Source organism: Dipodomys spectabilis, unplaced genomic scaffold, assembly GCF_019054845.1.
Source record: "Dipodomys spectabilis isolate Male_0828 unplaced genomic scaffold, ASM1905484v1 ptg000648l, whole genome shotgun sequence".
NCBI lineage: Eukaryota > Metazoa > Chordata > Mammalia > Rodentia > Heteromyidae > Dipodomys > Dipodomys spectabilis.
This window is the reverse complement of record NW_024871325.1, coordinates 250,134-277,885: the sequence shown is the minus strand read 5'-3', so window position 1 is coordinate 277,885 and position 27,752 is coordinate 250,134. Positions and strand designations below refer to the sequence as shown.

General features: G+C 66.6%; 2 protein-coding genes across 2 annotated transcripts; both read left to right on the top strand.

The window, feature by feature from the left end:
• The first annotated feature begins 6,219 nt into the window (after positions 1-6,219).
• Positions 6,220-8,094, top strand: LOC122101275 (vegetative cell wall protein gp1-like). Its single transcript, XM_042671630.1, has one exon. The coding sequence runs from the start codon at positions 6,220-6,222 to the stop codon at positions 8,092-8,094; it is 1,875 nt and encodes a 624-aa protein (XP_042527564.1).
• Positions 8,095-9,857: 1,763 nt separating this feature from the next.
• On the top strand, positions 9,858-26,986 carry Inf2 (inverted formin 2). Its single transcript, XM_042671619.1, is given in 23 exon segments — positions 9,858-9,952; positions 11,430-11,829; positions 12,028-12,143; positions 12,218-12,377; positions 13,333-13,366; positions 14,054-14,195; positions 16,141-16,282; positions 16,394-16,709; positions 16,711-17,051; positions 17,493-17,638; positions 17,714-17,775; positions 18,144-18,246; positions 18,418-18,503; positions 18,756-18,856; positions 19,978-20,048; positions 20,127-20,234; positions 20,526-20,596; positions 21,097-21,217; positions 21,502-21,666; positions 21,882-21,984; positions 22,114-22,284; positions 22,656-23,279; positions 26,328-26,986. Coding segments are annotated over 23 exon segments (3,678 nt in total). The 5' UTR covers positions 9,858-9,886; the 3' UTR covers positions 26,357-26,986.
• Positions 26,987-27,752: the final 766 nt, after the last annotated feature.

Here is a 27,752-nt window from a genome sequence, read left to right as displayed (position 1 = left end):
GGGGGCTGCTGGGGACTGGCTGCTGGGGGACTGGCTGCTGGGGGACTGGCTGCTGGGGGACTGGCTGCTGGGGGGGTTGCTGGGGGACTGACTGCTGGGGGGGGCTGCTGGGGGCCCAGGCTGCTGGGGGGGGGCTGCTGGGGGCTGACTGCTGGGGGGGCTGCTGGGGGCCAGGCTGCTGGGGGGCCGGCTGCTGGGGGCCCAGGCTGCTGGGGGCCGGGCTGCTGGGGGGGCCGAGCTGCTGGAGGGGGGTTGCTGGAAGGGGGCTGCTGGAGGGGGGCTGCTTGGGGCCGGGCTGCTGGGGGCCCAGGCTGCTGGGGGCCGGGCTGCTGGGGGGCTGGGCTGCTGGAGGGGGGTTGCTGGAGGGGGGCTGCTGGAGGGGGGTTGCTGGGGGCCGGGCTGCTGGAGGGGGGTTGCTGGTGGCCGGCTGCTGGGGGGCCGGGCTGCTGGGGGGCAGCTGCTGGGGGGCGGGCCCCCGGCAGACGTGGGAATCCGAGTGACAGGGCTGTCCCTAGGCCACCAGGCCAGAGGTCAGCCTGCCCACTGCCATCCATGCCCACAGCTGGAAGTGCCCTTCCCAGCCCGCCTCTTCCTCTGGCGGTGACACTCTGGGCCTCAGTTCCTCATCTTCGCTTAAAAGGTGGGAATGGTGGCACGGTCATTGGGGAAGGGGGGCCCAGAGCAAACACCTAGCGGAGGGTTGGGGGAGCCCCCCAGGCTGGGGTCTGGGCCCTACCCCGCGGTCCAAACACCTTTCTGTTTAAAGCCACTTTGGCCCAGAAGACCCTTCCTGCAACACGGCGGGAGCTAAGCAGTCACACCACGCTCTGCTGTCCCTTCCTTCCCGGGGAGTACCGAGCTCCAGCCTTGTGTCCCTTCCTTCCCAAGGAGTACCGAGCTCCAGCCTTGTGTCCCTTCCTTCCCAGGGAGTACCGAGCTCTGGCCTTGTGTCCCTTCCTTTCAGGGGAGTACCGAGCTCCTGGCCTTGTGTCCTTTTCTTCCCAGAGAGTACCAAGCTCCGGCCTTGTGTCCCTTCCTTCCCAGGGAGTACCGAGCTCCGGCCTTGTGTCCCTTCCTTCCAGGGGAGTACCGAGCTCCAGCCTTGTGTCCCTTCCTTCCCGGGGAGTACCGAGCTCCAGCCTTGTGTCCCTTCCTTCCCGGGGAGTACTGAGCTCCAGCCTTGTGTCCCTTCCTTCCCGGGGAGTACCAAGCTCCGGCCTTGTGTCCCTTCCTTCCCGGGGAGTACTGAGCTCCAGTCTTGTGTCCCTTTCTTCCCGGGGAGTACCGAGCTCCAGCCTTGTGTCCCTTCCTTCCAGGGGAGTACCAAGCTCCTGGCCTTGTGTCCCTTTCTTCCCGGGGAGTACCGAGCTCCGGCCTTGTGTCCCTTCCTTCCCGGGGAGTACTGAGCTCCGGTCTTGTGTCCCTTCCTTCCCGGGGAGTACCGAGCTCTGGCCTTGTGTCCCTTCCAGGGGAGTACCGAGCTCCTGGCCTTGTGTCCTTTTCTTCCCAGAGAGTACCAAGCTCCGGCCTTGTGTCCCTTCCTTCCAGGGGAGTACCGAGCTCTGGCCTTGTATCCCTTCCTTCCAGGGGAGTACCGAGATCCAGCCTTGTGTCCCTTCTTTTCCAGGGAGTACTGAGCTCCGGTCTTGTGTCCCTTTCTTCCCGGGGAGTACCGAGCTCCAGCCTTGTGTCCCTTCCTTCCAGGGGAGTACCAAGCTCCTGGCCTTGTGTCCCTTTCTTCCCGGGGAGTACCGAGCTCCGGCCTTGTGTCCCTTCCTTCCCGGGGAGTACTGAGCTCTGGCCTTGTGTCCCTTCCTTCCCGGGGAGTACCGAGCTCTGGCCTTGTGAGCCTCGTCTGCAGACAGAAGGAGCTCCCCTGGGAGGGCTGAGGATGGAGCCCCCTCCCAGACCCGCTCCTGGGTAGCAGAGAGTTAACCCCCAGGTGAGGCGCCCACTTTGTGGGGGTGCTGACGGCTGTCGAGCTAATTGCGCTCCTCACATCCTGGGACCTGGGAGCTCTGCCTTACGTAGAGCCTTCACCCCCTGTCGGGAGCAGTTGTTCCGGGCTGAAGCGTTTTCAGGCTGGTGAGGAGTGGGCAGCGGTGGCTAGGTAGCAGGGCTGTCACCGTGGGGGGTCAGGGAGACGCAGGGCTGCCGGGGTGGGGGATATTCCCTGGCGTCGGCCTGGGCCAGCCCCTGTGTCCATCAGAGTTCCCGAGGCGTGGAGGATGGGGCCTGGCTGGGGCCTGCCTCTCCGTGCCCATCCCTCCTTCGGGGTGTGAGGTTCGTGGCTATCTTTGCTTCTAGAACGTTTCCGGAAGGCCAGGCAGGGAGGCTGGGAGGTAGAGGCCATGCGCAGCCAGTCTGCCCAGCTGTGCCTGTGGGCTACCGCAGAGCCCGGCCCGGGGGCACCCGCTGGTAAGAACCAGGAGGTGTCACTGGCGATGTGAGGTTGGGTCCTGTAGCCCTGCTTGCCCACACGTCCGGGGGGGGTCTGCTCACCACTGCCTGCCTGCCCAGCTGGCCACGTGCTTCCTCCTAGGGACTGCCTGCCGTGCAGGGCTGGGGGAGCCAGCCTGCCCGCGTCCAGCCCTTTCTAAGGTGTGATTAGAGAATGGGGCTGCTGCTGCTCAACTTGCTGCTCAGGTCTCCCCCTGCCAGGCCCACCTCGCCCCCGCCCCCCCCCCCCACTGGCCCTGGGCCCCCGGCCCTGCCACTGCCGGCCCTGTGCACGTCTGTGTGCTGAGGGAGTAGATGGGCAGGGGCTTGTGCCCCGAGTAGGCGAGCTGCAGCTCCCTGGGCACTGCCCTCTGCCCACCTCGCCTCTCCCGGTGGCACCCAGCCCAGCACTCGAAGGGTGATTCCTGGACCCTCGCACCCCCGCCCCTCATCACCTGAATAGTACAGCATTCTGGGAATCTGGAGGCTTTGTCCTGGCCAAATAGTTCCTGCTGGGCCTGGAAATGGGGAAGCAGGCTGGCTTCCCTCCTGGAGCCCCTTGCAGTGACTGGGTGACCTCCCACCCTGAACCCCGGGAGCCCCCTTTGCTGGATTGGTCTGGCTGATAGGCAGGGCCAGAGCCACAGCCTGGCCGGGAGTTCTGGGTCTGCAGGTCCCTGCGGCGCTATCTGAGGACAGCGAGTCAAAGCTGCTTCCTGTTCACCGCCCACTCCCCCTGCAGCCTTCCCAGCTGCAGGAAGCAGGGGAGGGAAGGCCCAGGTCTGGGAGCGCCCAGCAGGAGCCCCAGGGGCCCAGCCAGTGTCTTGCCCTCAGCAGGTTCTTTGGGAGAGCAGGTGGGCACGAGGAGGCCTCGCTGGAGACTAGAGGCCTCTCAGGGTCAGAGGGACCTGGGCAGAGCCCTGCCATGCTGTCACCATACTCCACTGCCCCCTCCCCCAGCCAGACCCGGCTTACGGCCCCCACCAGGTGTGGGTGGGTGGACGGGGCCTGGAGGCCAACCTGGAGCCCCGCCACGGGCAGCACAGGCTGCCACCCCTGCAGAGCACGCTGGCCAGGGGCCAGGACGACAGGAGATGAGGTGAGGGGCGGCTGTGGCCTTGGAGCCAGCTCTGTGAGGAGCGCTGGTGTCTCTTTGACTCAGTCTCCCTTTCAGAGCCTGGTCCGGGTGCTCTTAGGTCCTGGGCTGTGGCCTGCAGCCCATCCCCACCACCATGGTGTCACCTGTGTGTCCCCTTTCCGCCCCGAGCACAGCTTGCCACCAGGGAGTTGTTGGTGCCGGCACCAACAGCAGGAGGCAGAGGAATGCTCTTACCCAGGCTAGGAGGAGGGTGCTGCCCATCCCCTGCCCGTTGGCGCCCCCCCCCAGAACCCCAGGAACACTCATGCTTGGAGGGCCCAGTCTGGGGGCTGGGGGGACAGCAGCAGGGGCTGCCTGCGGCGCGGGGTAGAGGGGGCAGGACGCAGGAGGCCACTGAGCAGAGGCCCGGGCCAGAAGCCCCATGGGCTTTGGCGGGCCTGTGGGAGGCTCTGGAGAATGCCCTGGTCACTGTGCAGATGAAGAGCGGAGTCCAGCGCCGCTGCCCCCGGCTGCGCGCCCCCACACCCCACACAGGGATGCTGGCCTGTTGTGCCCAGCAGAGGAGCTCGCTTGGCCGGTTGAGCCTGACCGGCTCCCAGGTGCTGGCTGCCCGGGGCCAGGTGGCCGAGGAAGGCGGAGCAGAGGCCAGGCAGACCCACACAGTCCCAGCTCAGGCCTGGCCGCACGCAGGCAGCCCAGGGGCCGAGGCCGTCCGTGCCCTCAGAGCTGCGGTGCCTGGTGCCGCCGGTGGGGCCCTGCTCCAACAGCAGCTCCAGGGCCAGCATCAGCGTGCTCGCGCCTATGTGAAGTCAGGAGCTGGAGCGCCAGCGAGTGTCCAGGGGGTGTGCCACTCCAGGCAGAGCGCCTGCTACCGGGCATGGACCCTGCCCCCCTCCCCCCCCCCCCCCCGCACTGGCAGCTGCCCCTGGGTGTGTGGAGGGAGTGCCCCGCTCCTCCCCATTCTCAATCTTTCTGTGTTCTCTGCCCCCCGGAAGGCAGCCTGGAGCTGGGCACTGCGAAGGACAGCCCCTCCTCTCCTGGGCACAGTCAGGGTAGAGGCCCGCTCTGAGGTTCAGGCGAACACGCTCCTTCGGGACCGAGTCCTGACGCCAGCTGAGCCCTCCTCTCGGTGAGGGGCCTTTCTGAGGACAGCAGGAGGCCCCGGGGCCCCGGGGCCATCCCCAGCCCAGCCGTGGAAGCTGTGACCAGCTGCACTGGCCCAGTTGCCCTGCAGCCTGGCAACTCTGCTCCGGCCTTCACCCCGGCTCCTCTCCACTTCCACAGTGAGGCTCAGACAGTGCCCCCCGCCATCCCAGAGCCCTGAGAATGTCAGAGGTAGCCATGAAGGGATGATGTGAAGGTTCACGCGGGGGCAGGCAGCAGGCAGGCACGGGAGAAAGGTTACCACAAGGTTTATTAGCGCAGCCATATTTCCCCCAAGAGGGGTCTGGGGCAGGAAGTGAGGCAGGTGGGAGCTCAGGTGGGTCTGGGCAGAGCAGGCGGGAACCCCAAGGCTGGGAGGAGCTGAGGACCAAGGGCACACTGCTTACAAGCCACACCTGCAAGGAACACCCACCGGCCTCCTTGGTGTAGCCGGGAAACCGAAGCCCTGAGAAGGGCCCCTCTGGTGACCCTGCAGCTCCAATCTTGGAGCAGGTGGAAGCGGAAGACCGGCTTCCTGGAGTGGGTGCCTCCACCCTTCCTGCCCTCCCCTTGACTGAGGGAGCTGGCCATCCCAGACAGACAGCCCAGCCCAGGCTGCCCACACCCTGCTCTAGCAGGTACAGGCCAGGGGTGGTGCCCAGGAGCCTCTAGCAGGTATTCCCTGTGTGTGTATTCTGCGAGCACTTGAGCCGGAGTCCTGTGACATGCCACGCTGTGTGGGTTGTCCCGCACTCTGAGGACCACAGGAGATGGGGGCTGGGTGTTCCCTGGATGTGGCCCCCACCCCCACGTGCCATGGCCGTGGGCAGTGGGTGGACGCTCTTCTCCCTGTCTGCCGAGGGCCATCTACCCGGCCTGGCCTGGGGGTGGCCCCCCAGGCCCACAAGGGACCTGTGGTGTGGTGGGAAGGTGGCACACTTGCTGAGGGCTCAAAGGAGTTGAGATGGGGGTCGCTGGGAAGGGGATGGGGGTCATAGCAGGACAGGCCCAGCGTCAGGGCTGCCCCCGAGCTCATAGGGAGCTGCCAGGTGTGTATGCAGCTCCAGAGAGCCAAGGGTTGCCAGGCAGTGGAAAAATTTGGGCTCTTGGAGAAGCTAAAAATACAGTGTGGCAGCCCCTGCATCCTGGTTCCGGAATCCTGCTCCTGCCATTTACCCGCCCACCCGCAGGAGACGCGTTCCTCCTTCGTGTCCCCCCTCCTGGCACTAGGCCCAGAAGCAACCCAGCTCCTGCACTGCGCTGCAAGACTCCTCCCGACTCCCATGGGGAATGCCCCCCGGAGCCAGCACGGCCCTCACCCTGTCCTGCTCGGGCCCTGAGGCCCTTGCCACAGCAGGGCCTGCAGGGGTGGCGCAGAGAGGGGTCCTGCTTTCCAGGGCCCAGCCAGCTTCTCATGGGGAGCCTAGACCAGAAAACATCTCGGGACCTCCTTCCCATGCACACATGCTTGTGGTTTCCTTACACGCGCTCCTGCATGCTCCCGTGCCTTTCCCCACACACGCTCCTGCCCCTTCCCCATGCCGGTGCCCCTGCACCTCCCCCCTCCCATGCCCACGCTCCTGCCCCTTCCCTCCCCCTCCCCCGTGCCCGCGCCCCTGCATCTCCAACCTCCCCCCGTGCCCACGCTCCTGCCCCTTCCCTCCCCCTCCCCCGTGCCCGCGCTCCTGCACCTCCAACCTCCCCCCGTGCCCACACTCCTGCGCCTCCAACCTCCCCCGTGCCCACGCTCCTGCCCCTTCCCTCCCCTTCCCCCGTGCCCACACTCCTGCACCTCCAACCTCCCCCCGTGCCCACACTCCTGCACCTCCAACCTCCCCCTGTGCCCACGCTCCTGCGCCTCCAACCTCCCCCCTGCCCACGCTCCTGCACCTCCAACCTCCCCCCGTGCCCACGCTCCTGCACCTCCAACCTCCCCCCGTGCCCACACTCCTGCACCTCCAACCTCCCCCCTGCCCACACTCCTGCGCCTCCAACCTCCCCCCGTGCCCACGCTCCTGCACCTCCAACCTCCCCCGTGCCCACGCTCCTGCACCTCCAACCTCCCCCCTGCCCACGCTCCTGCACCTCCCCTCCCCCCGTGCCCACGCTCCTGCACCTCCAACCTCCCCCCTGCCCACGCTCCTGCACCTTCAACCTCCCCCCTGCCCACGCTCCTGCACCTCCAACCTCCCCCCGTGCCCACGCTCCTGCACCTCCAACCTCCCCCCGTGCCCCTGCTCCTGCGCCTCCAACCTCCCCCCGTGCCCACACTCCTGCACCTCCAACCTCCCCCCGTGCCCACGCTCCTGCACCTCCAACCTCCCCCCTGCCCACGCTCCTGCACCTCCAACCTCCCCCCGTGCCCACGCTCCTGCACCTCCAACCTCCCCCCGTGCCCACACTCCTGCACCTCCAACCTCCCCCCGTGCCCACGCTCCTGCACCTCCAACCTCCCCCCGTGCCCACGCTCCTGCACCTCCAACCTCCCCCCGTGCCCCTGCCCCTGCACCTCCAACCTCCCCCCGTGCCCACGCTCCTGCACCTCCAACCTCCCCCGTGCCCACGCTCCTGCACCTCCAACCTCCCCCCGTGCCCACGCTCCTGCACCTCCAACCTCCCCCCGTGCCCCTGCCCCTGCACCTCCAACCTCCCCCCGTGCCCACGCTCCTGCACCTCCCCTCCCCCCGTGCCCACGCTCCTGCACCTCCAACCTCCCCCGTGCCCACGCTCCTGCACCTCCAACCTCCCCCCGTGCCCGCGCTCCTGCACCTCCAACCTCCCCCCGTGCCCACGCTCCTGCACCTCCAACCTCCCCCCGTGCCCACGCTCCTGCACCTCCAACCTCCCCCCGTGCCCACGCTCCTGCACCTCCAACCTCCCCCCGTGCCCCTGCCCCTGCACCTCCAACCTCCCCCCGTGCCCACGCTCCTGCACCTCCAACCTCCCCCGTGCCCACGCTCCTGCACCTCCAACCTCCCCCCGTGCCCACGCTCCTGCACCTCCAACCTCCCCCCGTGCCCCTGCCCCTGCACCTCCAACCTCCCCCCGTGCCCACGCTCCTGCACCTCCCCTCCCCCCGTGCCCACGCTCCTGCACCTCCAACCTCCCCCCGTGCCCACACTCCTGCACCTCCCCTCCCCCCTGCCCACGCTCCTGCGCCTCCAACCTCCCCCCTGCCCACACTCCTGCACCTCCAACCTCCCCCCGTGCCCCTGCTCCTGCACCTCCAACCTCCCCCCGTGCCCACACTCCTGCACCTCCAACCTCCCCCCCTGCCCACACTCCTGCACCTCCCCTCCCCCCGTGCCCACGCTCCTGCACCTCCAACCTCCCCCGTGCCCCTGCCCCTGCACCTCCAACCTCCCCCCGTGCCCGCGCTCCTCCGCCTCCCCTGCCCATGCAGTGGCTCCTAGAGGCCGGGGCTGGTTTTCTTATGCTGCAGAGAACTCTAGAGCTTAGGGGTTCTGTGGCTCATTCAGGTTCCAGGGGAGCTGGGACCCCCACTGCCACCTTCCTCTGGGCCCAAGGTGCCCATGCCAGATCCCGCTGTGCCACAGCTCAATGCCCGGTGGAGCACCCTCCTGCGCTCAGGTTTTCTGTGGTCTTGAGATCTGTGGAAGGGCCGCTTTGGCCCGGCCCAGTCTCCTCAGCCGACGGTGACTAGCAGGCAGAATGACTACCAGGCAGGGGCGGCAACCTCTGCAGTCCCGGTGAGTCAGAGGCGCTGCCCAGGCATGTGGGATGGAGGTGCCGGCATCACCGTGCCAGACTGGCCAGCAGCCAGTCTGTGTGTGTGGGGGGACTGTGTGCAGGCAGACGGCTTGCTGAGCACGCAGATCTGAGCCAGCGCCGCACACCCTGAGGGAGGCCCTGTCCCCAAGATCCAGCCTGGGCCTGTCTCAGAAAAAGAGGCCCACGGCGAACAAAAGCCAATGGGGACAAGCTGCCCTGAGCCCAGCCTCAGGCCTCACCTCAGAGGCCCTGTCCACGGAGGTCAGTGGGCCTGGAGGGGCTCCATGGGCAAATGAAACACTTGTCGGCACCCGACTCCCAGCTGTCTGAGTCTGGATCTGGCTGCCCAGCCCAGACTCTGTCCTTCCCTGTGGGTTACAGCGGGAACTAAGGAACCTCTGCAAGTGCAGATCCCTGCGCTGAGCTCCGTCCGCTCCTCACTTGGTGCCTGTCCCAGCCCCCGTCCGCTCCTCACTTGGTGCCTGTCCCAGCCCCGCCTGGACTGACAGGAAGGGCTGGGTGTTCTCCAAGGTGGTACGCAGCCCCCGGTGTCCCCTCCTTACCCCTATCTCCAGTTCCTACATGGGGGTCCCACAGCAGCCTCCCGAGCAGAGGAGAACAAACAGGGATCCACAGCCATCTGCCTGGGACAGTGCTCCCCGCAGCCCCCCGCACCCCAGGTCAGCAAGCTGGCTCCCTCATGCCGCGAGGCAAATGTGCAGCCACCGCCCTGTGGAGCAGGCACAGGCTGCGGGGGGATTGCTGCGGCCGGGCCTGGCCTTCAGCCCTTGCGTTTGGTAGAGACCAAAGGCAGGCAGGTTCTGAGAGGCCCTCATTGGAGGCCAGCCAGACGTGGGCCTCCTGTTGCTCAGGGGAGTTGCCTTTCTTACTGCCCCTGAGTTGGAGAATTAAGGAAATATAGAAGCTGTCGATCATTGCTCCTGCCAGCTGTCAGGGCCCATTGCTACCGTTACGTCTGCCTTGCTGGCTGGTTGCTGCACACCAGAGGTCAGAGTGCTGTGGCTCTGTTTGCTGTCTGTTGTCCGTGTGTGTGCACTCAGTGCCATCCTGCAAAGAGGTGGACCAGGCTGCCCGTGGGCCCCAGGAGGCCAGACAGCCAGGACCCACCTGCCCAGGCTGAGCCCCACCCGCGGGGCTCCCGCCGGTTGGACCTTTCAGGAGGGGGAGGCAGGAGCACTCCGGGCATGCAGACTGCGGACAGGAGAGCTGGCCTGGGATTGGCCATGCCCTGTGCCCTCAGCCTGTGCCAGGGGGACGGCAGGGCCTGGAGCCAAGGGAGGCTGAGGCCGGGGAGGGAGCCGCGTTCCAGGCGGCACAGGAGGCGGGGAGTGTGCAGAGGCAGGCAGGCAGCTCCCACGGTGGCCGGCCGAGGAGCCAGGACTTGGGGAGCTGAGTCTGCCAGGGAGAGAGCAGGACGGAAGTTAGCGGCTGGTAGCCCCGCGGTCCGCAGCCATGAGAGGCTGGAGGCAGGGCCCAGAGTGGGTAGCCAGAGGCAGCAGGAAGGTCTTGCATGTCTGGGTGAGTGGAGGGTGATGTGTGTGGTTGGCAGGGCTCGGCCTGGGGCCATGGGGAGCTGGGGCGCAGCACCCAGGATGGGCACAAACAGCCCTCACCTAGCCAGACCTATCGCTCCGCTGCCCAGAGCAGAACGCAGAATTGCAGGTGAGGAAACAGAGGCTGCTGCCAGGAGGACCAGGCCCCAGGGCCGCAGGGGAGTTGGACGAGCAGGTGGTGAGGGGCTGGGCTGGGCATCCCCGGCAGAGGGGTCAGCTTCCTGCGGGAAGGACACCTGCTCCCCAGTCCCACTCAGCTGGGTACTAGTGGCCTCATCCCCCACGGCCTGGCTGTCCTCCAGCTGGCTGGGCTGGCGGCACTTAGAGCACACTTGAGCCGGACCCCCAGCATTCAGCGGGTTCAGGGCCACCCCGGGGCCCCAGCATTCAGCGGGTTCAGGCCCTGGGGCCCCTGGCATTCAGCGGGTTCAGGGCCACCCCGGGGCCCCCGGCATTCAGCGGGTTCAGGCCCCTGGGCCCCCGGCAGAGCTCAGGTGCTCAGCAGGACTGGCATTGGGGCCTGCTCCCTGGTACCACCTCTAGTTCCCCACTTCTCTCCTACCTTGCAAGAGGTGGCTGTGGGGGACCCGTGGTGAGTGCAAGACTCAGCCTCTGAGCCTCCCCTGCGCCCCCACGCTGGGCTTCTCAGACACCAAGTATCAGGCCCCAGCCAAACATGGCTCGGGAGAGCCTGGGACGCGCCTGGCCTTTCACTGTCCCCAGGGGCAGCGGCAGGGCAGCACAGCACTGGGCAGGCCCAGGGCAGGGGCCCCAGGAGGCCCCAGTCTGCCTGTCCCACGGCCCTGCTTTAGGGAAAAGCATGTGTTGGGAGAACATTCTGGGCCAGGCCTGTTCTCCTGTTCCTGGGCAGGAGTCAGGTAAAACTCGAAGTGCCGAGGACCAAGCTTGTCTGTGCCAAGTGCCCCCATCCTCCCACCCAGACACGCGAGGCCGGGCGAGGGCAGCGGGCAGGGCGGCCGCCACGCGGGGGAGGCCCGGGCGTCGGCCACACAGGGTCCCCAGCCTGCCCTGTGCTGCACCCTCCCGGCTCACTCCTGAGCTGTGGCCGCCAGGGACGGCCTGGCGGAGATGAGAGCCTCAGGATGGCGCGTCCTGGCACCGCCATCACGGTGGCGGTGACGTTTCAGCCAGCATGGCGCCCCGGGCCTCGCCCCTGCTCCAGACCTGCAAGGACAGCCCCGCTGGAGCCCACGGTCCCGTGCATGTGGAGCACCCACCCGCCCACAGCCCAGTTGGAGATGCGCCCAGGGCCGGAAACCAGGGGCCACGGCAACCTTGTGTCACAGGGTGTCAGCCCAGTGGAGAAACCGAGGCAGTAGACGGTGCTCTGCGTGCCGCTGGCAGCCAGCCGAGCCCTGGCCTCTGGGCCTTGGCCATCCCCCCGGCTGGACTGACGCCCCGGTCTCTCTCTGGCCCCACAGTTTGGCAAGATGTCGGTGAAGGAGGGTGCCCAGCGCAAGTGGGCGGCACTGAAGGAAAAGCTGGGGCCGCAGGACTCGGACCCCACCGAGGCCAACCTGGAGAACGCCGACCCCGAGCTGTGCATCCGGCTGCTGCAGATGCCCTCCGTGGTCAACTACTCCGGCCTGCACAAGCGCCTGGAGAGCAGCGATGGTGGGTGGATGGTGCAGTTCCTGGAGCAGAGCGGCCTGGACCTGCTGCTGACGGCGCTGGCGCGGCTGTCAGGCCGCGGCGTGGCCCGCATCTCCGACGCCCTGCTGCAGCTCACCTGCATCAGCTGCGTGCGTGCCGTCATGAACTCGCAGCAGGGCATCGAGTACATCCTCAGCAACCAGGGCTACGTGCGCCAGCTCTCTCTCGGTGAGCCACGGCCACGGTGTGGGGACGTGGCTGGGAGGGCGGGGGGGCTGTGGGGCCCTCGTGGACACCCCACCCCTGTGGTCCCCGCCAGGCTTGGGAGTGCCCACTGGCGGCAGTCCAGCCGTGAGCTCGGTGCCCAGAAGGGCTGGGCACTGAGGGGGACTCAGAGAGCCTGCTGCCCCCCTCATCCCTCCACAGCCCTGGACACATCCAACATGATGGTCAAGAAGCAGGTGTTTGAGCTGCTGGCCGCCCTGTGCATCTACTCCCCTGAGGGCCACGCACTTACACTGGACGCCCTGGATCATTACAAGGTGAGCCGTGAGGACCTGGCGTGGGCTGGCATGGCCTCCCTCCTGGGCCCGCCCTGACCCTGCCCACCCCACAGACGGTGTGCAGCCAGCAGTACCGCTTCAGCGTCATCATGAATGAGCTCTCTGACAGTGACAACATACCCTACGTGGTCACCCTGCTCAGCGTGGTCAACGCCATCATCCTGGGCCCCGAGGCCCTCCGCACCCGGACCCAGCTGCGCGGCGAGTTCATCGGTAACCCTGCCAGCCACACCCCCAGCGCTCAGGCCTGCCCAGTGCCACCTCCTCCCTGCCTGCCATGCTCCTGGGAGCTGAGGAGCCTCCCCTGCTCCCACTGGGAGTGTCCCAGACTCTATCCAAAGGTGGGGTGGCAGAGGGAGGCAGAGGGCCTGACCCCCAGGTCCAGCCGTGTCCCCTCTAGGTAACCACTCAGCAATACCGCTCTTAGCCCAGCACGTGGCCCCTGTGGAGCATCAAGACTCCAGAGTCTGAGGTGGTGCTAGGCGAGGTGGGAGGGTCAAAGAGTTAAATCCAAGATATAAGCGATGGAGGCTAATGCCTATAATCTCAGCTTCTTAGCAAATGGAGAAGGGAGGATTGCAGTTCAAAGTCAGATGTTAAAGAAAAAAGAAGGAAGAGAAAAGGATAGATTTTGTCTTATAAAACAGGCTGGGTGTGGTGTCACAAGTTTATAATCTTAGCTATGAAAGTAAGTAGAGGGTCTCAGTCTGCCCTCCTGGGCGGAAGCTTGAAACTGTATCTAAAAAGTAAAGACCAGGATGCTGGGGACATGGCTTAAGTGTAGAATGCTTGCCTAACACGTGAGGCCCTGCATTCCAATGTCAGTAATGGGGCTGGAAGGGTGGCTCAGTGGTAGAGCACTTGCCTTGCGTGCATGAGGCCCTGGGTTCGATTCCTCAGCACCACATAAGCAGAAAAAGCCGGAAGTGGCGCTGTGGCTCAAGTGGTAGAGTGCTAGCCTTGAGCTGAAGAGCTGAGGGACAGTGCCCAGGCCCAGAGTTCAAGCCCCACGACCGACCTCCCCCCCAACAAAAAAAAAATGTCAATACTGCAAGAAGGGAGAGGAGGGGGAGGGAGGGAAAAAGGAAGGAAGAATTAAAACAAACAAACAAAGCTGCAGTGCCCAGAGCAGCCCTCAGAGCTCTGATCTGACTCTGTCCCTCTCCAGGGCTGCAGCTGCTGGACATTCTGACCCGGCTACGGTGAGTCCTGCCAGCTGCCCCCTTGCTCCAAAACCCTCTTCCGTGTCCCACTGCCTGGCCTAAGCATTTCCCCCAGATGAGCAGGGAGGTGGCTTCCAGGAGTGACTCCCCGGGGCTGGGCCAGGCCCGGAGACAGACATCCGGGAGACCCAGTCACACCCCACAGTCACCTGTGAACGTGTGAACCTGTGAACCGGGACGTCACACGGGGTAGACTGTGCTGGGCTATGTCTGACACTCGGTGCCGCGCGCGTTTTGTGGCTGTGGTTGTGAATCTGGAAGCCCTGTGGGGTCTCCAGCTCGCTGACAACCTAACCTGCACCACCGTCTGCTCTGGGAGTGGGGCCTGTGCCCGGGGCCCTGCGGGCAGATGCCTGCCAAAGGCTCCACTCGCTGGCCAAGTTAACATGGTGGTGGGACCTGGGCCCAGTGCACAGCCAGGCCCTGCCCCTTCCCGTGCCTCTGGCGCCCTGTGGACCCCCTGCCCGGGTGTGGCCTTGACCAGCTCTTCCGCCCCTATCCCGTACCTGCCCCTCGAGAACCTCAGAATGCCACCCGGCTGTGGTGCTGTGTGCCAGCGTGGCCACCGGCCTGTGTAGGAGCCCGGTCTGGGGTCCTCCCAGGGCCTGCCCCACCCCACCCCAAAGGGGGCGGGGCCGTGGGAGCCACGCGGACCTCCCGCCACAGGGACCTAGAGGACTCCGACCTGCTGATCCAGCTGGAAGCCTTCGAGGAGGCCAGGGCTGAGGATGAGGAGGAGCTGCAGCGTAGCTGCGGGGGCCTGGACATGAGCAGCCACCAGGAGGTCTTCGCCTCGCTCTTCCACAAGGTGGGCCCCCCCCCCCGGAAGGCTGGGCCTGGCGTGGCCCCAGACCGCGCCTCCGCTGGCCAGCACAGAGCTGGAGTGACGGGAGGTGGCAAGGCAGGCCTGGTCCTCAGTGCAAGGCCCAGGCTGTCCTGGGCCAGCGCCGCCCCAGCGGCCATCCTGTGCTGGACCTCCGCCAGCTGGTCAGTGCTGGGGCTTCGTGGAACTTGCGGCCCCCTGAGGGCTGGGGGGTGGGGTGGTGCCAGAGGTTCTCATCCGGGAGGTAATCTGTACCCTGGCGTGATCTGGCAATGTCACTGCTGTCGGGGCGTGCTGCTGGCTCCTGTGTATGGAGACCAGACATGCCATTTAATGTCCCGCAACACAGCAATGTCCCTTGTCACAGGAGCATAGTCAGAGAGCCTGTCTCTGAGCTACAAACCGCCAGGGCTTTGGCAAGGTGAAAGGGGGCTCGTCAGCCAGTAGGTCTGCCTGGGGGGGAGTGGCCGGTGGGCCCCTGGCAGCCCTCCCCTGTGCCCTCCCCCCCCGACCTGCTCCTCCCCTGTGCCCTCCCCCCCCGACCTGCTCCTCCCCTGTGCCCTCCCCCCCCGACCTGCTCCTCCCCTGTGCCTCCCCCCCCCGACCTGCTCCTCCCCTGTGCCCTCCCCCCCGACCTGCTCCTCCCCTGTGCCTCCCCCCCCCACCTGCTCCTCCCCTGTGCCCTCCCCCCCCACCTGCTCCTCCCCTGTGACCTCTCCCCCCCCGACCTGCTCCTCCCCTGTGCCTCCCCCCCCCACCTGCTCCTCCCCTGTGCCCTCCCCCCCGACCTGCTCCTCCCCTGTGCCTCCCCCTCCCCCGACCTGCTCCTCCCCTGTGCCTCCCCCTCCCCCGACCTGCTCCTCCCCTGTGCCTCCCCCTCCCCCGACCTGCTCCTCCCCTGTGCCTCCCCCTCCCCCGACCTGCTCCTCCCCTGTGCCCTCCCCCCCCACCTGCTCCTCCCCTGTGCCCTCCCCCCCCCACCTGCTCCTCCCCTGTGCCCTCCCCCCCCCACCTGCTCCTCCCCTGTGCCCTCCCCCCCCACCTGCTCCTCCCCTGTGCCCTCCCCCCCCCCACCTGCTCCTCCCCTGTGCCCTCCCCCCCCCCCGACCTGCTCCTCCCCTGTGCCCTCCCCCCCACCTGCTCCTCCCCTGTGCCCTCCCCCCCCCCGACCTGCTCCTCCCCTGTGCCCCCCCCACCTGCTCCTCCCCTGTGCCCTCCCCCCCCACCTGCTCCTCCCCTGTGACCTCCCCCCCACCTGCTCCTCCCCTGTGCCCTCCCCCCCCCACCTGCTCCTCCCCTGTGCCCTCCCCCCCCACCTGCTCCTCCCCTGTGCCCTCCCCCCCCACCTGCTCCTCCCCTGTGCCCTCCCCCCCCACCTGCTCCTCCCCTGTGCCCTCCCCCCCCACCTGCTCCTCCCCTGTGCCCTCCCCCCCCACCTGCTCCTCCCCTGTGCCCTCCCCCCCCCACCTGCTCCTCCCCTGTGCCCTCCCCCCCCACCTGCTCCTCCCCTGTGACCTCTCCCCCCCCACCTGCTCCTCCCCTGTGCCCTCCCCCCCCACCTGCTCCTCCCCTGTGCCCTCCCCCCCCCCACCTGCTCCTCCCCTGTGCCCTCCCCCCCCCACCTGCTCCTCCCCTGTGACCTCTCCCCCCCCACCTGCTCCTCCCCTGTGCCCTCCCCCCCCACCTGCTCCTCCCCTGTGCCCTCCCCCCCCACCTGCTCCTCCCCTGTGCCCTCCCCCCCCCACCTGCTCCTCCCCTGTGACCTCTCCCCCCCGACCTGCTCCTCCCCTGTGCCTCCCCCTCCCCCGACCTGCTCCTCCCCTGTGACCTCTCCCCCCCGACCTGCCCCTCCCCTGTGCCCTCCCCCCCCACCTGCTCCTCCCCTGTGCCTCCCCCCCCCCCGACCTGCCTCTCCTTGGCGCCCCCCCAGGTGAGCTGCTCGCCCGCCTCAGCCCAGCTGCTGTCCATGCTGCAGGGCCTCCTGCACCTGGAGCCCACCCGCCCTCCAGGCCAGCTGCTCTGGGAGGTGCTGGAGAGCCTGGTGAACCGGGCCGTGCTCCTGGCCGGCGATGGTGAGTGGAGGCTGGCGGGGTGCAGAGGGGCGTGTGGGGGCCCCGGCCGGGACCCCTCGCTCCTCCGCCCCCCGAGCCCGCTCCCTGACCCTGGACATCTCTCCCCTTTAGCCCAGGAGAGCCCCTTGGAGGAGGTGGTCGAACGGCTTCTGTCCCTTAAAGGCCGGCCTCGACCCAGCCCGCAGGACAAGGCCCACAAGAGTGTCCAGGCTAACCTAGGCCCGAGCCCTGGAGACGTGACTGCCCTCGAGGGGCCGCAGTCGGCCGCGGCTCCCATCTGCCAGCGCGCGCCCAGCGCTCAGACCACCGGTGGCCAGATGGCTCCACAGCCAGATCAGCCGGCGTTGAGCCTGCCCCCCTCTCCCACATCCCCTCCCCTCCATCATCCAGCCTCAGGCCCCCCTCCCCCTCCCCCACCCCCACCCCCACCCCCCCCTGCCAGGCCTGGGGGGAGTATTTACTTCAGTACCTCCACCACCCCCACCCTTACCGGGCTGCGGCCAGGCCCTGCCCCCACCCCCTCCCCCACTCCCAGGCACCGCGCCCTTGCCCCCACCCCCTCCCCCGCTGCCTGGTGTTGGGGGTCCCCCTCTGCCTCCCCCGCTGCCCAGCGCCTCCTCCATGGCCGGCGGAGTGGAGGATGTCATCGTGGCCCAGGTGGACCACAGTCTGGGCTCGGCCTGGGTCCCCAGCCACCTCCGCGTGAAAGCACCCACTCTGCGCATGAAGAAGCTCAACTGGCAGAAGCTGCCCTCCAATGTGGCCCGAGGTGAGGCCGCCCCTCCGAGGGGCACAGCCCTGCCTGCCCGCCCTGCGTCTGCTCTGCTGGGCGGCCGGGGGGGGGGGGGGGCATGGCAGGCAGGCCTCCTCCCAGAACCACCGCATCAGGCTCCCACTCATGTGCCACTGCCCTGCCTGCCCACCCTGCATCTGCTCTGCTGGGCACAGGACTCTGGCGGCCGGGGGGGGGGGACAGGGGGGGCATGGAAGGCAGGACGCCTCCCAGAACCACCCCATCGGGCTCCCACTCATGGGCCACGGCCCTGCCCGGCCGCCCCAGGTGCACAGCTCTGGAGTGGCCCAAGCCCACGGGGCACACAGGCCTGCACAGGGAGGTCCTGCCCGAGGCTCGGCAGGGCTGGGCTCCAGCAGGACGGTCCTCCCGTCCTCAGGGGCCCGGGCGGTGCGCCCACCCTCCCCTCCTCCACAGAGCACAACTCCATGTGGGCCACGCTGAGCGGCCCTGGCACCGAGGTGGTGGAGCCCGACTTCTCCAGCATCGAGCGGCTCTTCTGCTTCCCTGTGGCCAAGCCCAAAGAACCCTCAGCTGCCCCTGCCAGGAAGGAGCCCAAGGAGGTGGGCTGGGGTGTGCCGGGCCGTGGGGGGCCGCCCGTGCCTCTCTCCAGGTACCAGCCGGGGCGGGTTTTCCAGGTCACGTTTCTGGACTCCAAGAAGAGCCTGAACCTCAACATCTTCCTGAAGCAGTTTAAGTGGTGAGGGCCGCAGCCCAGCTCAGCCCGGCAGTGCCCTCTGCAGGCCTCCCTGGGCAGTGCACGCTACATCCCTAGGGTGGACACTGGGGTCATGGGGGCCATCGATTACCCTAGCCAAGGTCACCAGCACAGGCTTCTGGGGAGACTGAGACCCAGAGAGTTTTTGGGGTTGGCCAAGCCAAGGTGAGGTCTGGACCCTGCTTTCTGTACTCCAAGGCCTTCCATGCTGGAGGTATTGGGCATTGACCCTTGCCAGGAAACTTCCTGGCTGCCCTTCGACTGCCCTGCTTCCTGGAGGCCCCTTAGAGGGAGGCAGACATGGAGCGGCTACACCCTGCCCCCTGACCCTCGTCCCCTTCCCTCTCCAGCTCCAATGAGGAAGTCACTGCCATGCTCCGGGCTGGAGACACCACCAGGTTTGATGTAGAGATACTCAAACAACTCCTGAAGCTCCTTCCAGAGAAACACGAGGTGAGCCTGCGCTCCAGCCAGCCTGGGCGGCAGCTGAGGTAGGAGACCCGGCCAGCTGTGCAGGAGACAGCAGGAGGAGGCGGTGGCCGCGGCCAGTGGCCGGGCTTCTGGAGGTGGGTAGGGTCCTGGACAGTTGCCTTGGGACTCCACACGTGGGCCTCCGCCCAGCAGATGGAGAACCTGCGGGCATTCACAGAAGAGCGAGCCAGGCTGGCCAGTGCGGACCAGTTCTACCTCCTCCTGCTGGACATCCCCTGGTGAGCACAGCCCGTGGGGAGGGAAGGGGGTGAGGCTGGAGCCAGATCCAGTGGAGAAAAGTGGGTGTCCTGGAGCTCCTGGGCTCTGGGAGCAGCAAGGCAGCCGTCGGTCTGGTTTCCAGACACCATGCGCGCATGGTCCTCAGCTCCCTCTCCAAGGGCAGGCCCTCACCCGGGGCGGCTGGGATGGTGTCGTGGAACTGAGCTGGACCGTGGTGAGCCTCCGCCCTGACCCCCTGCTGTCCCTTCCAGCTACCAGCTGAGGGTGGAGTGCATGCTGCTGTGTGAAGGCACGGCCGTCATACTGGACATGGTGCGGCCCAAGGCCCAGCTGGTGCTCGACGCCTGCACAAGTGAGCGGGGCCCAGGAAGGCGGGGGTGGGGGGCCGGGGGGTGGGGGGGAGGGGGGCGGGGGGGGCGGGGGGGCAGGCCGGGCCCCCATGCAGCCAGTCACCCGTCACTGAGCCTGCCGACTACCACATCACCAGGGCCCACCATCACCATGCCACGCAGAGCGCGCACGCGCATGCACACACACACACACGTGTACGCTCAACCTCATACACCATGCAGACACACCTGAATGCACACTCTTCCTCATGTACACACACCACTTATACACACCTGTGTGCAAGCTCGGTCTCACACAACATCCGCTTGTGTGTACGCTCTGTCTCACATACAGACACGCATTTGTACATGCTCAGCCTTATACCCAATGCAGACGCACATGCACACAGCCTCGTGTACACACCACACGCACACACCTGCATACACACAGCTTTATGTATATACACTGCTGTACATGCCTGTGTGCATGCTCAGCCTCATGCACGTATACCATGCAGACACTGGCGTGTGTGCACACCTAGCCTCGTGCACATGCAGACATGTCTGCGTGCACGCTTAGCCCATACACCACATAGAAACCAGCATGGGTACACACTACGCCTCATGCACACACCATGCAGGTATGCAGGAACACACTTGTGTGCAGGCTGAGCCTCACACACACAGCATGTAGACACCATGTGTGCACACGCACGGGCTCACACGCATGTGCATGTGCACGCACACTGCCTGTGAAGAAGGCAGCCAGGACTCTCCTGGCCACAGGACAGGCTGCAGACAGGTCCAGGCGTGCCGGGGTAACTTCCTGCATCAGACACCCACCGTGGCGTCCACTCTGGTCTCAGCTGCCTCAGTCAGGGGTCCCTCTGCAGCCCCAGGGAGTGGTCACCAGAAACCAGAGTGGCCAGTTTCCAGAAGGTTCTCAGCACCCTATGTCCATACCCAGAGGATGGGCTATGGGCATCCCAGCCCAGAGCTGTGGGTCTGATGAGCACTGACACCAAGCCAGTTGGGGTGAAGGGTCCACATGCCCACCTCTCTGCCCATGCCGTTCTTGGTGCTGGGCTGAGCCTGGGGAGGGGCTGGGTCCCCATCCATCCTCACCCCTGCCTGCCACTCACAGGCCTGCTCACCAGCCACCGGCTGCCCATCTTCTGCCAGCTGATCCTGAAGATCGGGAATTTCCTCAACTATGTAAGTCAGGCTGCCCTAGCGCCCACCCAGCTCCCTCAGAGCCAGGAGACTCACCCTGCCCCGCCCGGCCCCCCGCAGGGCAGCCACACAGGTAATGCCGAAGGCTTCAAGATCAGCACACTGTTGAAACTCACGGAGACCAAGTCCCAGCAGAGCCGCGTGACCCTGCTGCACCACGTGCTGGAGGTGGGCCACGCGGGGACCCCCGCCTGTCCCCAGCCGGGCCTCAGCTTGAGCTGGGCCTTTGCCCCTCCTGCCCTCCCCACTGCCCTCCTCCTGCAGCCCCCCCCCCCCGCTCCCCGACACCTGCCCCTGGAGTGGGACACCTTAGAAAAGGAAAAGCTTAGAGCCAAGCCTGGGCCTGGGCAGCCCAGGGACTAAGGGGCTCAAACTGGGCAGGGTGCCCCCAGGTCCCGGTGAGGTGTCCCCAGGTCTGGGCAGGACCAGTGTGGGTCTCACGGACACGTCCTGTGGCAGGAGGTGGAGAAGACCCACCCGGACCTCCTGCAGCTGCCCCAGGACCTGCAGCTGCCCGCCCAGGCCGCGGGGTACGTAGTGCCGAAAGCTGGAAAGCAGCCCAGAGCCCCAGCCTCTGGTCCCGGTCACTTCGCTGGTCGGGGCTGGTCACCAAGCAATGGTACAGTCCCGTACCCCCCCAGACCCCGTATCCCATAGAAGTCTGGCTTTTAAGGCCTGCCCCCACGTGGCTTAAACAGACATGAAGCAGCGGCCAGGACCCGTGCTCTGGTGCGGCCTCTGCACTGGGCTGCCCTCCACAGTGCAGGTGTGGAAACAGGCCCGGGAAAGTCGTGATGCCTTCCTGGCTCTCCGAGAGCCACATCATGTGTCCTCCACCGGAGCTGTTTCCAGGCTCTGTTGGCCCGGAGCTGCTGGGAGCAGACCCACCGTGAGCAGCTGGCCTCTGCAGTGAGCGCCCGCTCTCCTACTCCGGCCCCGTGTCTGGCCCCTGTAGTATGAAAGCTGGGGGCCAGTTGTGGCTGGACACCAGCTGTCCCCCAGTACAGCCCCAGCCCTTGGTGCCTTTCAGCATCAACTTGGAGATCATTCGCTCAGAGGCCAGTGCCAACCTGAAGAAGCTTCTAGAGACAGAGCGGAAGGTGACCGTGTCAGTCCCGGAGGTGCAGGAGCAGTACGCTGAACGCTTGAAGGCAAGCTGGGAGAAAGGGGCCTCAGGGCTGGCAGGAAGGAAAATGGCTGCTGGGTGGACTGAGGGGCAGCCTTGAACCTGTGTCCTGCCAGGCAGAAAGGGCCAGCTGAGGTGAGCAAGGTGAGCAGAGCAGAAACCCCGGGGACAGCGGCTGACCACGCCCCCTCCCCTGTGTCCTGCACCAGCCCTCTGCCTGGGGACCCTGTCTGAGGGTCCCAGGGCTCCGCCTGCCCTCTGGCCCACCAGCCACGGAGCACTGGGAGGTGACTGGGGCTGTACTCGCAGGCCAGCATCGCGGCCTCCAGGGCTCTGGACGCGGTGTTCCAGGCCATCGAGCAGAAGAAGCTGGCGCTGGCAGACTACCTGTGTGAGGAGCCTCTGCAACTGTCCCTGGAAGACACATTCTGCACCATGAAGGCCTTCCGGGACCTCTTCACCCGGGCCCTGAAGGTGGGCCTGGCGAGGCCAGGGCGGCGGAGGTCAGAGGGGGGCCCCTGCCCCAGTCCAGGGTGGCGGTGGGTGTGGCTGTGTGAGCCGTAGCCTTGCCCGTCCCTCGGCCAGCCCTGCTGCACCGCCAGGGCCCCCCTCCCACACCCACGCCCGGGCGCACCGAGTGGGCAGCGGCTGGGGGGGCCACGGGAACAAGACTTGCCCTGCCTGAGCAGGAGAACAAGGACCGGAAGGAGCAACTGGCAAAGGCGGAGAGGCGGAGGCAGCAGCAGGCAGAGGGGGAGGCTCGGAGGCCGAAGGGCGAGGATGGGAAGCCCGGTGAGGCTGGGGCGAGATGGGGTCTGGGAGCCCAGATGGGGGAGGGGTGGGCTGCTGGCCCCCTGCCCCTTCGGGGGCTGTGGGGTGGGCGCCAGGCCCCGGCAGCTCTCTGAGGCTCTGGCCCCGCAGTGAGGAAGGGGCCCGGGAAGCAGGAGGAGGTGTGCGTCATCGATGCCCTGCTGGCCGACATCAGGAAAGGCTTCAAGCTGCGGAAGACCACCCGAGGCGGTGGCGGCCGGGGAGACTCTGAGGGCAGCAGCAGGGGGCCTGCAGCTGACCCCCCTCGGGCCACAGAGCCTGGTGAGACCCTGACCTGCCCCTTCCTCCAGGAAGCCCTCCGGGAGCTCCCGTGGCCTGGGCCCTGAGGAGAAGGGACAGCCCGGGGTTGGGACAGCACTGACAGAGCTCTGTGGCCAGTGTGATTGTCACCCTAGTCCTCAAATGCTGCCCACAGAGGTGTCCCTGGGGCTCAGGGCCCCTGAGGTGGGCAGGGCACCGGTGACGATAGAGTCTGTGGTCAGGGGTGACATCCGTGGCTGCCCGCGTGTCCCCCAATCTGCCATGCCTAGACAGTGTGGGAGCCCTGAGTCGGGTCCAGAGGAGCCAGATGTAGCCAAGGATCAAGGCTTAGACACTCAGAGCCAGGCCCTGACAGCACCTTCCACCCACAGTGGCCGCTACCGAGCCTGCGCGGGGCCCCGCGGCCAGCACGGGCTGCGCTGCCGCGGAGCCTGGCCCGGGTGCCACCGCGGCTGCCGAGCCGAAGGGCTGGGACCTGGTGGATGCTGTGAGCCCCGGGCAGGATGACGGGCCCCCAGCCCTGGAGAGGCAGTCCTCTTGGTACGTCGATGCCAGCGAGGTCCTGGTCCCCGAAGACGCCCTGAGCCTCCAGCCCCCCCAGGGGGCCTGGCCAGTGACTCTGGGAGAGTCTCAGGCCCTGCAACCCATCCAGTTCAGCGACACGGCCCCCAGCGCCCAGGGCGCTCCCCAGGACGTGGAGCAGCGCGTGGACTCGCCCGGCGTCCACCAGGCCGAGGCTCACAGCATGAGTGGGGGGCCAGCGGACGCTGCTGCCCACGGCCCCGGCCCCCGCCACGCCGGCCCCAGCCCTCGTGGAGACGAGGATGAGGAGGACACGGCCCCAGAGTCCGCGCTGGACACGTCCCTGGACAAGTCCTTCTCTGAAGACGTGGTGACGGACTCTTCGGGGTCTGGCACCCTCCCCAGGGCCCGGGGCCGGACTTCGAAGGGGACAAGCAAGCGAAGAAAGAAGCGCCCCTCCAGGAGCCAGGAAGGTAACTTGGGGGCATGTGAGCCGGGTGCGGGGCGTCTGGGCGCAGGGGCAAGGCTTACCGCCGCCCTCGCCGGGGCCCTGGGCCTGGGCCTGCCATGCAGCCGGCCTCTCCCATGGGCCACTGCCGGCCCCGCCAGCCTTGGAGTGAGGGTGATTCTGGGCTCACAGAGGGCAGCGGCTCGCCACAGGGGGCACCTGTGTCCCTGCGCCCCTCACCCACCCGTCCTGCCTTGGGCCCTTGGCCCTCACTGCCGGTCGGGCCGGGTCTGGCACCAGGCGCCCCTGAGCGCCGCGGTATTTGGCTCTGGCCCCAGGCCTGGGGTGCCGGTCTGGTGGCGCATCGCTGCCCGCCTCGGACAGGTCTAAACACCGGGCTGAGGCTGGCAATGAGCTGCTGAGTGTGTTTCTTTCATTTGAAAGCAGAGGTTGCCCCTGACTCTGATGATAGTAAAACAAAAAGGCTGTGTGCCATCCAGTGAGGTACGTACCCAGCCTGGCTCTCTGTAGACTAACGGTGGCAGCGGTGCCAAGTTTGAGCCTCCTGCCCGCCCTCCTGGTCGCTAACCTGGCTTCTCTAGGCCCCTCCTGCGGCTCTTGGTGGTGGTGGCTTCGCTGTCCCATCCCTGCTGGGGTCTGTCTGTCCACCTCGCTCACCCGGGGTTTCCTGTGTAACCTCAGGGCTGGTCTCCAGGGCTCTGCGGGGAGTGTGTGGGGCCGGGGGCAGCTCCTCCCGGCCAGTGGGACCAGCTCGGGTGGCCCCTGTCCTAATCGCCTGCCTGCCCCGCTCCCCCCACCCCCAGCTCTCCAAGGTAGGGGGAGGTGCTCTGTTCCAAGTCTGAGCACAGGGCCGGCCCCAGAGCCCCGCACCCCTCCAAGTCACCCAGGCAGTGGCCAGGTACGCCCCAGGGAGACTGGGAGCCCGACCGTCCAGCGCCCTCCGAGGCGGTGGGCTGCGGAGGAGCTGGCGTCTCTCACCTTGAGCCTCAGGGGCCTCACCCAGTCAGGGCTGTTTTCCGTGGTGAGAGGCTAGAGACAAGGCGGGACCGGCCGGCCCAGATCTGCCTGCCCCAGATGGAGGAACGTGGGTGCGGAGGTCGAGCGAGCCTGGCCCGGTGGTGAGCTACACCTGGGCCCAGGCTGTGGGGGCCCAGCACCCCAGCCCTCCCAGGGTGGCCCTAGGTCTGGCTCACGCCACAGACCTGCTGCCCATGGCCAGCAGCCGGGAAGCAAGGCCCAGGACTGGCACATCAGAGGCCACACCCGTGCCCGAGCACTGGCTTTCACCCCCGCAGAGCCTGGACCCCTGCCTTGACACAGGAGGGCAGGCTCATCCCCCAGAGCTGGGCTGACTCGCACTCCCTCCGCTCCTCCCTGGGGGAGGGGGGAGACAGTGGGACCTCGTGTGGCTTGGAGGACCAGCAGGCACCTGTAGCCGAGGTCCAGTGACGTCACTGTCCCGGGCTGCTCCTCCCTCAGCCTGTGGGGACAGGTGTGACTCAGTCTCCCCCGCCACACACACACCCAAGAAGGGCTGCCACTTCCTCCTTTCCCAACTTCTCCTGATTGGGAAAATTGATAGGAATGTGTAAGGCAACCAGAAAGAACCCACCTCACCCCCTCCAACTGCAACGTTTTCCAGAATTAGTGAACTGTGCGGCCTGGTGCCCCGCTCTGAGGCGAGTGGCCCACCCGAGTCATGGGCCTGTCCCCTCCGGGGGTGGCTCGGGCGTCTGCTAGGCGCAGGGTCATGGGTAGGACCGGCAGGACACCTCGGCCGGGACACTTCCCCCACGCACCGCATCCCCGCAGGGCCTTCTTCCTCTCTCGTTTCTGGTGCTGGGGTTTGAACTCGGTGCCTCAAGCACGGCCACCGGCCCCTTTTGCCTTGGGTGTGCTTTTCCGATGGGCTCGTGCCCATCCGGGGCTGGCAGGGACCGTGCAGCTGGGGTGTCAGGCATGCACCGGCTCTCCTGGCTGGGCCGCAGGATTTCCTGTAGCCTGTGCTTTGGGCTCTTGGGAAGAGTGCTGTCCAGAACTGTGCACCCTGTGTGTGATGGTCACAGCTCTTTGCTGACCTTCATTTTAGCACGTTCCAGACTTTTTGTGTGTGTCCATTCCGGGGCTTGAACTCAGAGCCTTTGAGCTCTTTTTGCTCAAAGTGAGTGCTCCACCACTTGGATCCACAGCTCCACTTTGGGCTTTGTGACAACACAGCTGGCTCTTGAGATTTCCTGCCCATCGTCCCTTCTAGCGTCTTCCTCTCCTGCGTGTCGCTGTGGACCTTCCGCATAGACTGCTCCGGCAGGCCTGCCTTTGTGACGCGCCGCCCCGTCCCTGGATGGGTGACCCCTCCACTCTCCGGCCCCCCTTCCTTAGCACTGTCGGTGGTCCCATTCACCAGGACTTCCCGTGCGTCTGCCCAGCCATTCTCTGGTGACCTGCAGTGAGGCGACACTGAAGTCCCTCACGGTGGCCTTTGGACAGTTCATCTCTGCTCAACTCGGTTTCTCTCCTTTGAGCAGTGGTTCTCAAACCTGAGCCTGAGGCGGCTCAGCCCGGGGTGGCAGAGGGGATAGCTCTTCAGCCAGCGTAGGGGGGTTGGGGGCAAGGGGCCTGCAGAACTGAGGCTGTCTAGGCCAGGGCTGCGGGCACAGCGCCCTTGGAGCCCTCAGCACCCCTCTGGAGAAGGAGCAGGCAGGACGGAGGTGGGGGACAGAGACTTGGGGAGCAGGTCAGGCAGACCCCGCCACGGTGGAGGGCACCACATCTCACTGGGGCTCAGCCTGGACAGGAGCCGCCCGCTGGCCTCCCCTATCCTCTGACCACCTGGATGCACCCCACCTCAGCAAGAACCTGGGGTCAGAGCAGGCTGGGGACCCGTGGGTTGGCCTCAGTGGTAGCACAGGTGGGCCTGGACCCCGGAGGTGAAACCCAGGCCCTAGATGTGAAACCCGGGTCCCAGAAGTGGGACCCGGTCCTGGACGTGAGCCCTGGGCCCCGGAAGTGGCCCAGAGCTTTCCCAGCAAGTAACTCACCGTTTCTTCCGCAGGCCTCAGGCCCAGGCCCAAAGCCAAGTAAGCAGCGCCGGCCTCCCCACAGCAACAGGCCCTGGACACGCTGTGTGGCAAGACCTTCCAGGCCAGGCCAGAACGGGGCCTGAGGAATCAAAACTCCGTGCCTTTCCCAGTCAGGGTGGCCACAGGCATCCGGCCTGGGCCTGGCCTGGCGTCCCAGGCCACCTGCACGCACGCAGCCTTGCCATCTGCTTGTACCCAACCCCGCACGGCACGCACCGCAGGGAGTGGCAGTGGCTTCCTGTCTGCTGCCATGTTGTCCGCTAGTGCGGCTCGAGCTCCCCAGCCTGCCTCCATCCGTCTGCTCAGCAGGGCTTCCACCGATGGGGGGGGATGGGGGGGACGTGAGGAAGGCAGGACGGGCAAGCCCAGGCCCCTGCCATGAGTCTGGCCTGACTGGTGTGCCAGTCCCCAAGGGTGGCCACAGGCAGGCCTGGCCACCGACCCTGCATCGGCCCTCTTGTGGAGAGGGAACAGCTGCTTGGCCTCCCAGCCCCGGGTGAGAAGGGCCTGCTTGACCCCCAGGATGACCGCAGCAGCCTCCACCCAGGACAGCCTGTCCTGCCCCTCCTCCCCCTCCTCCTCCCCCTCTCCCTCCTTCCCCTCCCCCCCAGTATGTGCTGCTGAGGCAGAAGCCAGCAGGGGCATGGATAATAAAACAGCCCTGGCCAGCCACATGGGTCGTGTGCAGAGGCTGGGGAGAGTGGGGAGGTGGAGGCTGGCTGTCTCCACAGCGCTGGGAGGATGGAGGGGGTAAGGGGTGAACAGGAGGAACGGTGGACGGGAAGGGCGGGAAGACCAAGTGTTGGTAGATGGCCCTCTCCTTGGTCTGGCTTGGACCCCACCAGGGCCCTCACCCACACAGCAGGCTGGGGGGTCCTACTTGTACCCCTATCAGGCTGACTTGATCAGGTCTCCACCCCCCCCCCCCCTGCAGCCTTTGGGCCAGCTCCTAGGACGGCCAGGGAGCCAGTGTGCCGGCAGGGCAGAGGTCACGGGCCCAGGGAGTAGAAACCACACACACACCACACACACATACCACACACACACACACACACCACACACATACCACACATACATACACCACACACACACACCACACACACACCACACATACACCACACACCACACACATACACCACACACCACACACATACACCACACACACACACCCACACATACCACACACACACCACACACACACACACCACACACACACACACCACACACACACACACACACCACACACACACACACACCACACACATACCACACACACACCACACACACCACACACACACACCACACATACACCATACACACATACACCACACACACACACCACACACACACACCCACACATACCACACACACACCACACACACACACCACACACACAC

What these genes read in the sequence shown, in the direction of transcription:
- LOC122101275 (XM_042671630.1), top strand. Translation starts at nt 6,220, where the DNA reads ATGCCGGTGCCCCTGCACCTCCCCCCTCCCATGCCCACGCTCCTGCCC.